The following is a 10930-nucleotide window of genomic DNA, read 5'->3' as shown; positions in this document are numbered from 1 at the left end:
TCTAAGTTCCGGTTTAATTTGGTTTTTGTGAGCCCAAGACTTGTATTGGAAGTTAGCTGAACCCTCCTATATCGAACTTGTAATATTAAGTGTGTAAAATTGCTCTTTGTGGATCATCGGCAATGTACGTGTTTGTATAACGGTACGTGTGCTTAATCCTGGGCATGTGGCAAATACGTACCGGGACTACCGAGTTTGCTCTCGTTCTAATTGAATTGTGTTGATTAAGTGCCTCTAAGGTGTGGATTAGCACGTGGCGTGTCGAGAGACGGACACGTGCGAGCCCTCATCTTAAAGGATTAATCAATAGTTTCACCTAAACCGGGTGCAAATTGGGCGGTTCTCACAAGCTCAAGCTCAGGGTGAAGGAATGATGCATCTTTGCTTGGATTACCAGACAAACGGTTCACTGGGATCTTGTTCAGCTACTACGGGCAAAAACTTGCTTGAGCCGATGTTTGAGCTGGGGCTAGTGTGTTTGAGCGAATCACCTGACCAGAGCCCGAGCATGAACGATGTGGTTGTTTGTCTGAAGAACATCAAGAAGGGTTACTCTGCTCCCATGCCGACACTGTAAAGGGCGGGCTCAACGTCGTTAGATCTATGCGTCTGGGTTCCATAACATAACATAGTGTACCATGAAGTACTTTCACCAATTGGGTGCCATTCTGGTTCAGTTATGATGGGTGGCATTGCTCAACCTTGTCACTCCAAGGCTCGCCACATGCGGCAGGTCTCAGTGGTAGGAGCTTGCCATTGAGTTGAGAAGGGGGCAAATTACTTAGGTTAACAGAGCAATTAAATGGTGAAAAACAAACACTCCCTCAGCACATTTGTGCGCTAGTGCACTTGTGCTGTTGGCGTGCCTTCGGTGAATGCGGTGCACAAGTCTCGGCGGACACGCAACAATGGACAGCGAACACGACCATGATCAAACACAAGCAGCAGAGGCTGTTCGTGATATCGCTGCGAAATAGTAGTACTGACTACTGAGGAAGAAACAAGTTTGCGAACCGAACTTGTCACATCTGCTGGGCGTACCGTACGATGATCACCGGGGGAGAGGAAGAACTCACGCACACCAGCCACTCACTGCAAATTGGCAGCCACAGACAGCAGCGCCAGGAACACCAGCGCGTAGGCGCTCGCCCCAGCGCAGCTGCTCCGGCTCCCCGCCGCAGTGAAGAAGTAGTAGTAGTTGCTCGGCGGCGACGAGGACCCGCCTCCGCCGCCGCCGCTCTTCGGCGTCGGCGGCGCGGTGCTGTCCCCCGCGTCCGACGACGAGGCTGTCGGCGGCGGGGGCGTCGAGCACACCGTCGGGCACGTCCCGCACTTGCTCACGCACAGCACGTTCGTGTCCGGCCCGGGCGTCGCCGCCGGCTGGCCGCTCGCGGCCTCGCCGCTGGAGGACGCCGACACGACCGCGGACACCAGCAGCGCCAGACACAGCGCTCTCGCTCCCTCCATCGGCACGCGGAACGCAAGAGTCCTCGGCAATGCAGCGTGGCTGTTTGCTTCTGGGAACGAGAATGAGATTCCTGCTGCACTTGTGCGCAGGGTTCGTGGTATATAAAGCAGGCGGGGCCAGCCGAACCAACTGAAGCTAGCACGGCAATGTGCCAAGCTTGAAGATGAAGCTCCTACGGCGGTAGTGGATGTTGCACAAGGTGGCTGTAAAGGGAGATGCTTCGATTCTTGGCCGCAAAGGATTGCAGATGCTCGCCACCGCTGGTTAGTTACATACACCTCGACGATTCGGTTCGGTCCATGTCCTTCGTGGTGTAAACTTATTGCTGTGTTAGAGTTGTTTTTGATTGCGCGATGATCTGGTGCCACGGCAGCATGATCTGCATGCTGCGTCCCTGAGTGCATGGCAGGCAAGGGATCCAAGGGCACCGACCTGATGACCTGAATCGAGAATTCGCAGTAGGCTCTGCGGCAGACTCTGTGTTAAACACTCGACGTATTTCTGTGAAATTTTGAGCATAATCTGGCAATTTGCCGGTTCTAGTACTGGCAAGAAAACAAAAGAGTGACGTTGCAGTTTTTTTTTATAAAAAAAATGAGAGATGTTTTGGGCTCCGGCGAGGCCTACGATGTCATGGACCTGAAAAACGGGCTTGCTCTGCGGCCCACGAACTGAGCAACTCGGACCGAGCCCACGGTTCAAATAAGATCCAGCCGTCCGTGCCGCAAACGGCCATGAACCTGCACGAATCTCAAAGCGGCTGCCACGCTTCCCACGCCTCCTTCCTCTTCCTCCACGGCGACACCACCCCGGGTAACAAACCCGCCCGGCGGCCACACCCGGGTCCCCCGCCACCTCTCCGCTCCGTATTGCATCACCTCGCCCTCCCGTCCTTCCAGAGTCTTCCGGAAGCGCCTCCACGTCCACGACTTCCTTCCTCGCAGGACGTACGAGGAGCGCTCCTCCGCCGCCTCGCCGTGGAGAGGGACGGAGCGATGGAGCGGACATGGCCCAGGCTGCCGGAGGGGATGGAGGCGCTGTCGCGGCAGGTGAGCGCGCTGCGGGAGGCTTTGGAGCAGAGCGAGGAGAACACGCAGGGCATGGTCGCCGCCCTCGGCTCCTTCGACAGCCGCGTCTCCGCGATCGAGGCCTCCATCCGCCCCGCCCAGGTTCGTCCGCCCCTCCTCCATTCCTGTTTGGCGGAGAGGGAGAGGGAATGAGAGACGAGCTGCCTGATTCGGCCGCGTCGTAGGTGAGGACGCAGGCCATCACGATGGCGCACGAGAACATCGACAGGACCATCGAGAGCGCCGAGGCCATCCTCGCACAGTTCGACATCGTCCGCCGGGTGAGAGACTGCTCCCAGTCATCGTGTTTCTGTATGATGAGAATGCTCTGAACCCCTAGCGTGCTGGGCGATGTTTTGGGTTTGATTGTGGTTTTGGACGACTTTGGAAGGGATTCAGGGCGCCAAAATTTGCATTCAATGCTCACGGACTAGTTTTGGCGCATGCCTCGTATTATAAAATTTAGAAGGTATCTAAGGTCCATAGATGGGTAATAAGTTACTTGCCATGTTGGTGTAGTTCCAATTGCATTTGGTTATTGTAATGTCAAGAATACAATCAAATATTAGCTTATCTAGTGTTGTTAGTTCGGCGCTTCATCATTTTTTTTGGCTGATGTTGTAATCAGTATCTTCCGCACTGTTTGATTATTAAAGTATTTGTCAAACAGTGTATTCATTACCATTTATTATGAAGATGCTTCTATTTTTAGATGGTTTATTACCATTAACTATTTTTGTAACTGCGTCAGTTATTTTGCTTGTATGTCAGTGTGGTTTAAGCACAATGTGTAATCTGTTCACTTATTTAATGTGATGAATGACTTTTTGAGCTTTAGGCTGAAGCTGTGATATTGAGGGGTCCACATGAGAACCTGAAGAACTTCTTGGAAGCTGTGGATCTGCTGAAAGGTGTCGTCAACTTCTTTTCCTTGGATAAGAACTTTAAGAACTGTGAAGGGGTTCTGAATCAAGTCAACAACCTCCTGACCAAGTCTGCCCTGAAGATTGAGGAGGAATTCAGGCAGTTAATGGGGACCTACAGGTAAAATTTAGCTGTGCATCTTCTTCTGAATCATGTTCATGTTGAGTCCTTATAATTGGTAGGGCGTTAGGATTAGTTCCTTTATTTCTTTCTTCTCAATAGTAATTTATCAATTCTTTTGATGGCTCTTCAAATGCAAATTGATGCGCTTGTTTTTTTTTTCAGCAAGCCTATTGAGCCCAATCTTCTATTTGATTGCCTTCTAAAGCATCTGATGCTATCAAAAGGCAACTCCGAAGCAGTTGGAGAGCAGCCGTCTAAAAGCTTTGAAGCTGCTATACACCCGACATTAATTCCTTCAGGAATATTACCACTTCTGCATGATATAGCTTGTCAGTTGGTTCAGGATGGAAATCAGAAGTCATGCTATAGAATTTACAGGTAGGTTTTCTAGATTTAGATGTAACATCTTGCTGCTCTGATTATTGACACACAGATTAAAATTTGATAATATGTTCAGGTTGCTTGTGGATAGAAGGCCAATGAGTATCAGTATTGAGAATAAATGAGTCGTTGGAAATGCATCAGTAGCAACTATATATACAAGCACTGAGGCACACCTAGACAGGTTTTGGTCAGTTTGCACTGTATGACCAGAAATTGTGTTGGAGCTGGGAAATCGTCTTACCTACTGAGTAACTTATTTTACAGCAGTTGGAGCAACCTTGATTTGTAAATATTTATTGACAGCATACACTAGTCATATGTCGTATGCCATGCAGTATGAATTATCATTACTTTTCCTTCCCAATGTCTATGAGCATTCTCTCTTGATTTTAAATTTGCGATCTACAAAACTAAGCTTGAATTTGTTTCTTTCAATAGAGATGCTCGTCGCTCGGCATTAGAACTGAGCCTTCGAAATCTGGGCATAGAAACATTAAGTAAAGATGATGTAGAAAGGATGCAACGGGTGGCCTTACAGGTGAATATTGGAACCTGGACTCAGTGTATGCAAATTACGGTAAGGATCTTCCAAAAGTTGTGTTATATGTGTTTCGACATCAAAGTAATAGGCTATGCCGAAACCAGGTTAAAGTATTACTTGCTGGAGAAAGAAAAATCTGTGATCAGATTTTCGATGGTATCGCTTTCAACAAGGATCAATGTTTCGCGGAACTGGCAGGAGGCAGTGTTACGACCCTTCTCAGCTTTGCTGATACTGTTGCTAGAAGTAAAAGATCTCATGAAAATTTGTTTCTAATGCTAGAGATGTATGGAGTAATGCATGAACTTCAGTCTGAGGTATGTGGAAATAATGCGCTCAGCCCCTCTTAACACAAAGATCATTATCAAGTTTTTGCCAGTCGTTATGATGGTTAGGACTGGCCATATAGAAGGATGTATTACACATGATTACTTACATTTCTGTTGTCGTGATTGTCTTGTCGTTGATTCAACATGTTGACAATGTTGATTGTTAGAATTAGAAAAATGAACTAATATCTTTGTTTGAACTTACTTACCAGGTTGAAGTAATTTTTCAAGGAAAATTTTGCTCTGAGATGAAGGAGGCTGCATTGAACCTGACAAAGAGCTTGGCACAGGTCGCCCAAGAAATTTTGGTTGATTTTGAGGAGGCAGTTGTAAAGGATAGTTCAAAGATTAACATGCAGAATGGAACTGTCCATCCTTTTACAATCGAAGTGATCAAATATGTTAAATCCCTATTAGAGTAAGTACCACGCTTCCATCTTGTTGTTACCTTCTTGGACAAATGAGTATTAGGCTATTAGCTCTTAACTTTATCCAGATTGGGATTTGTAAATCCATCTCATTTGAATTTTGATGTCTTTTAGTTTGGCTTTTCTTCCATCTGGAAAACTCAAACTAGTTCTTGTTTGTGTTTTAAAGAATTAACCAAGTTTCTTCGATAAATTCTTATTTCACTCAATGGCCCTGAAGCATTGGGGTCTGCTTGAAGTCTGATACGAATTCTAGAGTCTCGAGCTGCTAGTAAGAGTGTTTTACCAGTTATTTTGTACCTTGACGGACTGACTGCACATGTGTTGTTTGAGGTAGCATGAGTTCTGCTATAGACAATGACTAATTTGTTTGTTCTTTATGTATTGTTTGATATGTCAATCGTCCTTCTCCCACCCATTTTGCTAATTGCATGCTAACATATAATTGTTCTGACTTGAACAGTTACCAATCGACACTGCAAATACTATTTCAGCAATCTGAAACTGGCAGTGAAGCTGAATCTCAACTTGCAATTGTTATCATGAAGATTATGCAGGACCTTCAGAATAACTTGAATGGGAAATCTAAGCAGTACAAGGATTCTGCATTGTCTCACATATTTCTTATGAATAACCTTCATTATATGGTTACGTCTGTTCGCAGGTATGTCTCTTTGGTGCTTCAGATCCACATCCTCAGATGTCTTGGCAATGTGCCTGTTCAATAATTGGTTTTATCTTGCCTCAGATCTCAAGCCAAGGATATACTCGGTGGTGACTGGATTCAGAGGCACCGTAAAATTGTACAGCAAAATGCCAATCAGTACAAGAGGGTAGCATGGGCAAGGGTAAGTCTATCATCAGTAATCACATGTATATGTTTCTTTACGATATAAGATTATTCGTCTTTTTGCAGAGCTGTAAAGCTGTTATATTTTGTTATTCAGCATGGAGTACTATCAGTTTGAGCTCTCTTTGGCATTTGTCAAAAGAAGTAATGATTTGGATGCTGCACTGTAGCTGATAAAAATTTAGTCCTTATCATGATTTACGGTTATGTCCAATTGGTTAGCTAGTCAAGATGTTCGTTCTCGGATTCTCCTATATTTGCATGATTGGGAATATTGTACAGACATGCTTCGTATTATAAGTACTTCACTTCTGTCATTGTAGATTCTTCAGACACTCACCATTCAAGCCACAGGTGGCACTGGTTCGTCAGCACCATCTGATGTTAGCAGCAGTGGAGTTTCAAGGAGTATGATCAAAGAACGGTCTGTACCATAGCAGAATGATTTATTCTATGTACCATGGTAGCAAATAATTATAAGAGATCAGGAAATCGTATGCTCCTTTGGCAGGTTTAAGTCCTTCAATGCGCAATTTGAAGAGCTTCATGCAATTCAATCTCAATGGACTATACCTGATCAGGAATTGCAAGATAATCTGAGGCTTGCCGTAGCTGAAGTTCTCTTGCCAGCATATAGGTCTTTCATCAACCGTTTTGGGTATGTTCAGCTGTTTTTTTTTCTTCATTCTCTCAAGATCTCCACCAAATTTCTCCATCCATTAATTGGTTACAGTTAATAATTATATTCTGCTCCCTTCATTATTAAATATAAATGATGTTTAAGATAAGCTAATTAGTTGAAAATTGACCTGGCTTTCCTGGCCAGTGTGATCATCTTGTTTTGTTACATGACTGTAGTACTGCTAACTTTCAGGAATCTTGTTCAACGTGAGAAGAACCCACATAAGCACTTCAAACACTCACCAGAAGCTTTGGAGCAGTTGTTGGGTCAGTTCTTCCAAGGACAACAAGTTGGTGAACAAAAACAGTAAGAACTGCGAAGCATTTCAGAGGAAGAGCCTTAAGTAAAGTTTTGTTGCGCAGCTTATGGCAAATATTTTCATAGAAGTAACTAAATTTTTTCGTTTGCACCGCTCCGTAAACGGTACTGGAACTAGTGAGGTTAGCTTAACGTTGACTCCTCTGCGACACCTGCATAGCTTGTATCTCACGTTCTTGGGTTACTTGGCTGGGTAGCCTTCCATGTTAACAGTTGAAAAGACATTATTGGCGCCTGCAACCTCAGTATCTTTTTCCCGATTTCACTTTTTTTTATAAATGTGCTAATTTGCAGTTCCGTTATATTTTCCCTTGTTCGTACTGTTGACTTTCATATCTCGTTTCTTTTCTGGCAACTTTTACTCTATAGATTAAGATGCTTGAAGTTTCACCCAGCGTAAGGTTTCTGGCCCTTTCCTGCTTAACAGAAATGGCAACTGCAACGCCTGTCTGTCTTGCTTTTGTGAGCTGAGTATTGCTGCTAGTACTTTTGTGGCCACCGTCATCTCTAGTAAATCTAAACAACATACCCGGGTAATGGTAGGTTTTGTGTGTAAATCGTTGCCTGGACCTGGCCGTCAAAAAGCAGGGTGTTATGTTATAAAACAGTTGGTTCCGGCACGTCTTCGGCTGCGCTGCTTGTTCAGTTGTCGCTTGCTTGCTGGTGCTGCCACCTGAAAGTTTTGTAGGCCCTGCATGAGAGTCAGAGCCTCCAATAATTGGGCTGAACCTGCACCTGCGTCTGCGTGGGGTATGCTGCCTGAATGAACTGGAGCATTGTCCGTTTTCCTGGGTTTGGTCGGCGTTCTCAAACGCAATTAGTAGGTAGTAGGTACTAGGTACTAGAAGACGATCGTCGCCAGTTGAGCGTCCTTCCAATACTACCTGCCTTGCATCATGCTGTGTGTGTACCAATTGCAAGCTGGGAGCCAAGAACGTGGCGTGCTGTGTTTAGGTGCGGATTGGGGGCGTGCCCACGTTTGGGTGGGAAGCATGAGGCGGCGGTGGCGGTGATGATAAACATGACAGTATTTGAGGTCATGGTTGGTAGGTGGGTGGTCAATTTGGAGCAGGAAGAGGAAGATATGGGTGGTCTTCCGCGTGGGACCCAGACAGAAGGCTTATCAGAATCTGGGTGTGGCTTTGAGAGCTGAATTCCGTTGGTGGTGGAGAGGAATGATGGTGCCTCCCCGGAATGGATGTTTCTGCCCACCTGATGTGAGGCGTGGCGGGGTTGTAGTCTGTAGAGAAGGGGTTGGCAGGGAGCGGCCCTGAAATTCTTGTGCACATAATGTCTGGAAGACACGGGACTCGGCGTGAAATACTTATAGTACAGTACTCCAGCAGGTGCAGTAAACAGCAGGGATATAATATCTGGAATCAATGTAGAGTTAACTGCACAATAGTAGTTTATTATGGCTGGGCCTTGATAGCCGAACGTGGGGCATTAGGTTGGTAATGAATGCCCTTGAACAATTATCTGCGCAGCGCTTGTTGTCACTTTCAGTACTCATCCCTCTCGCTGAATGCAGCGATCAGTGCTTTCATCGTCTTTGCTTTTCCTCTGCAAAGGTGCGCGTTCAAGGAACAAAGAATGCTTTCGCAAGCAGAGGGGCGCCCCGGCTTCCTTTTTCTGAGCCCGGCCTGCTTTATCTAATTTCTTATTATCTCACCATGAAATGAAATGAAAGGCACGGCCGGTTTTCATCTTGACGCGCCTGATGGTGACTATTCTCGAGCGACAGGCGAGCAGAAACCGTGCTGAGTCGACAGGCTCTACGGCCGTGGCAAAGTTGACGGAGTTCTCGCTCTCGCACGGGCGCGTAACGCCGCAGGGTGGCAGTGATTGATAGGCGCTTGCACGCCGTGTTGATGGCACGGCTGCGGCTGGGACAAGTAGAACCGTAGAATAGGATGGAGAAGGGAGAGTACTGAGGAGGAGGGCGCAGGCGTGAAAGGTCAGGCCAAGGCGGCCGGGCGCAGAATCGGATTCCGATTCTGTCGAGGCGCAGGAGGAAGGGGAAGTAAAAAGTGAAAAGCGGCCGGGAATTTGCCGCGCTCGCAACACCATCTCTCTTTCGCCAGGATTCCTGCTTCCGCTTTGGCCCAACCGCAAAAGCTGCTTTCTTTTGGTACATACACATTTACATACATACATAGACTAGTCAACAATTCGAAAAGGGATCGTTTTCGAGGGGGCGAAAAGAAGAAGAAGAAGAAAACTGAAAAGAGTGCGCCACTGAAACTCTGAAAGACTCCGAAAGATACCGCTCTGGTACGTTGCAAGTGGCAGCAGTGCAAGATGTCTGGATTTTTTTTCTTTGAGAAAGTTACAGGGCCCTATGGTTTGACACGTATGTATGGGTAGCAGCCTAGCAGGGGTGGGTGGGTACACGGACTGCTCGCTACTAGTACATACCGGCGGAACGTACGGGAGCGTGAAGCATGTGCAGCTGCGCGGCCGCGCCGGTTGATTTTACGAGTCTGCCTGCCGGTTGAGAGGTGGAAGCAAAGCAATACAGGGCCCGTGTGGGCGGCGGAACTCCGCGTCGGCGGGCCTGCCGCACATGGCGGTCGCCGCGTGTGGACAATACAGAGGCATCGCCCCCCCGGCCGCCAAGTCGCTCGCGTCGCCTCGCTTCATTTGTTTTGGGACGCAGTCCTGGCACGCACATGGGATGGGATGGACACGCGAAACAATGGCGGCGTGGCGATGCAATGTAGAGTACGCATATGTGTACTCTCGTGGGGTTTGCGCGTCCATGGTCATCCTAGTGAGTGCAAGTGTCCACCCAAGCAACGCATATGCCAAGGCAGGCGTCGTCGGTCGTGTTCATTCTGCTGCAGGTTCCGTTCCGCCCGCTGTCCCCATGGCCTGTCTGATCGGCCGCGTCAGATGGAGCATGCACCCCTCTTCTTCTTCGATTTTATTCCATCCATCCATCCACGGCAAAATTCAGCGGCGCCATGCCAATGCCATTGCCAGTTGCCACAGCAGCTGCGCCTTTTTCGTTCCATGCGCCTGCTGCCCTGCTCCCAACCCGAACCCCGGGCATGCCGCTCGCGAGTGGAGTCAGGTGCGCCTGCTTGCTCGGCTGCTGCCAACGACCCAACCCAACCCCTATAGCTAAGCTAGCTACCGGCCCAAAAGCTGCCCCAACGAATTCCGCCTCCATCAACTGTAAAAAAGGCGCCATGGAGCGAGCAAGCCCTGGCCTAAGCTTTTTGATTTCGCACCGGATCGTCGTCAATGAACAAGGAAAACGAACCAGCAACCGCAGGGATCCATCACCTCACCTAAATTTTTTTTTTTGAAAGAGATCACCTAAAAATTAAAGCAACTACTAGGAGTAGGAGCCCTGCTGCATGCGCCCGCGTGATGGGTAGGATGATGGTGCTTATTAGGAGAACGAAGCTGGTAAAATGAATCCAACTGCTGCCAACCACTGGAGATTCTTGACAAAACACAAGCGGAGATTCCCACAGCCAAAAAGAAGTGAGATCATTGTGCTGGCTGACTGGCTGCTAGTTTAGTTTACAAGTGCGCTACTAACAGGGTCTATGGCGGCCGCCTGTCCGAGGAGTATGTGCTAATAAAGCGCCCTGGGCCTGATCAAATCTCCTCCTACTCCTAACCACAACCAATATCCAGTATTCTAACGAGCAGTCACTGCTCTGCACGAGTCAGCAGCGGTCTCCCGGTCCAAGATCCAGACAGCGAACCAGCAACGGTTACTGCTCTCACCAAATGTTACGTCAAGAGAGAAACTAGTAGCATCCACAAAGGACACACGTTTGCCTGCACAAGCAAAAAGCT

General features: G+C 47.6%; 2 protein-coding genes across 2 annotated transcripts; one reads left to right on the top strand and one right to left on the bottom strand.

Moving 5' to 3' along the window:
• Window positions 1-761: 761 nt before the first annotated feature.
• On the bottom strand, window positions 762-1559 carry LOC120696771. Its single transcript, XM_039979751.1, has one exon. The coding sequence runs from the start codon at window positions 1465-1467 to the stop codon at window positions 1090-1092; it is 378 nt and encodes a 125-aa protein (XP_039835685.1). The 5' UTR covers window positions 1468-1559; the 3' UTR covers window positions 762-1089.
• Window positions 1560-2187: 628 nt separating this feature from the next.
• LOC120696772 (exocyst complex component EXO70A1-like) lies at window positions 2188-7416 on the top strand. The gene is made up of 12 exons (XM_039979752.1): window positions 2188-2637; window positions 2721-2816; window positions 3374-3579; window positions 3745-3960; window positions 4405-4543; window positions 4612-4824; window positions 5049-5254; window positions 5728-5928; window positions 6013-6112; window positions 6438-6538; window positions 6626-6772; window positions 6989-7416. The coding sequence occupies exons 1-12, from the start codon at window positions 2203-2205 to the stop codon at window positions 7104-7106; spliced, it is 2178 nt and encodes a 725-aa protein (XP_039835686.1). The 5' UTR covers window positions 2188-2202; the 3' UTR covers window positions 7107-7416.
• The last annotated feature ends 3514 nt before the right edge of the window (window positions 7417-10930 follow it).

The sequence above is a fragment of the Panicum virgatum genome, chromosome 3K (genome assembly GCF_016808335.1).
Source record: "Panicum virgatum strain AP13 chromosome 3K, P.virgatum_v5, whole genome shotgun sequence".
Taxonomy (NCBI): Eukaryota; Viridiplantae; Streptophyta; class Magnoliopsida; order Poales; family Poaceae; genus Panicum; species Panicum virgatum.
This window is presented reverse-complemented; position numbering and strand designations above follow the sequence as displayed.

Excerpts from the sequence above, each read along its gene's own strand:
- LOC120696771 (XM_039979751.1), bottom strand. The coding sequence starts at position 1,467 with ATGGAGGGAGCGAGAGCGCTGTGTCTGGCGCTGCTGGTGTCCGCGGTC.
- LOC120696772 (XM_039979752.1), top strand. The coding sequence starts at position 2,203 with ATGAACCTGCACGAATCTCAAAGCGGCTGCCACGCTTCCCACGCCTCC. Across the intron at positions 5,929-6,012 it reads ATGGTTACGTCTGTTCGCAG|ATCTCAAGCCAAGGATATAC; the intron begins GTATGTCTCTTT and ends ATCTTGCCTCAG. Across the intron at positions 6,773-6,988 it reads TCTTTCATCAACCGTTTTGG|GAATCTTGTTCAACGTGAGA; the intron begins GTATGTTCAGCT and ends GCTAACTTTCAG.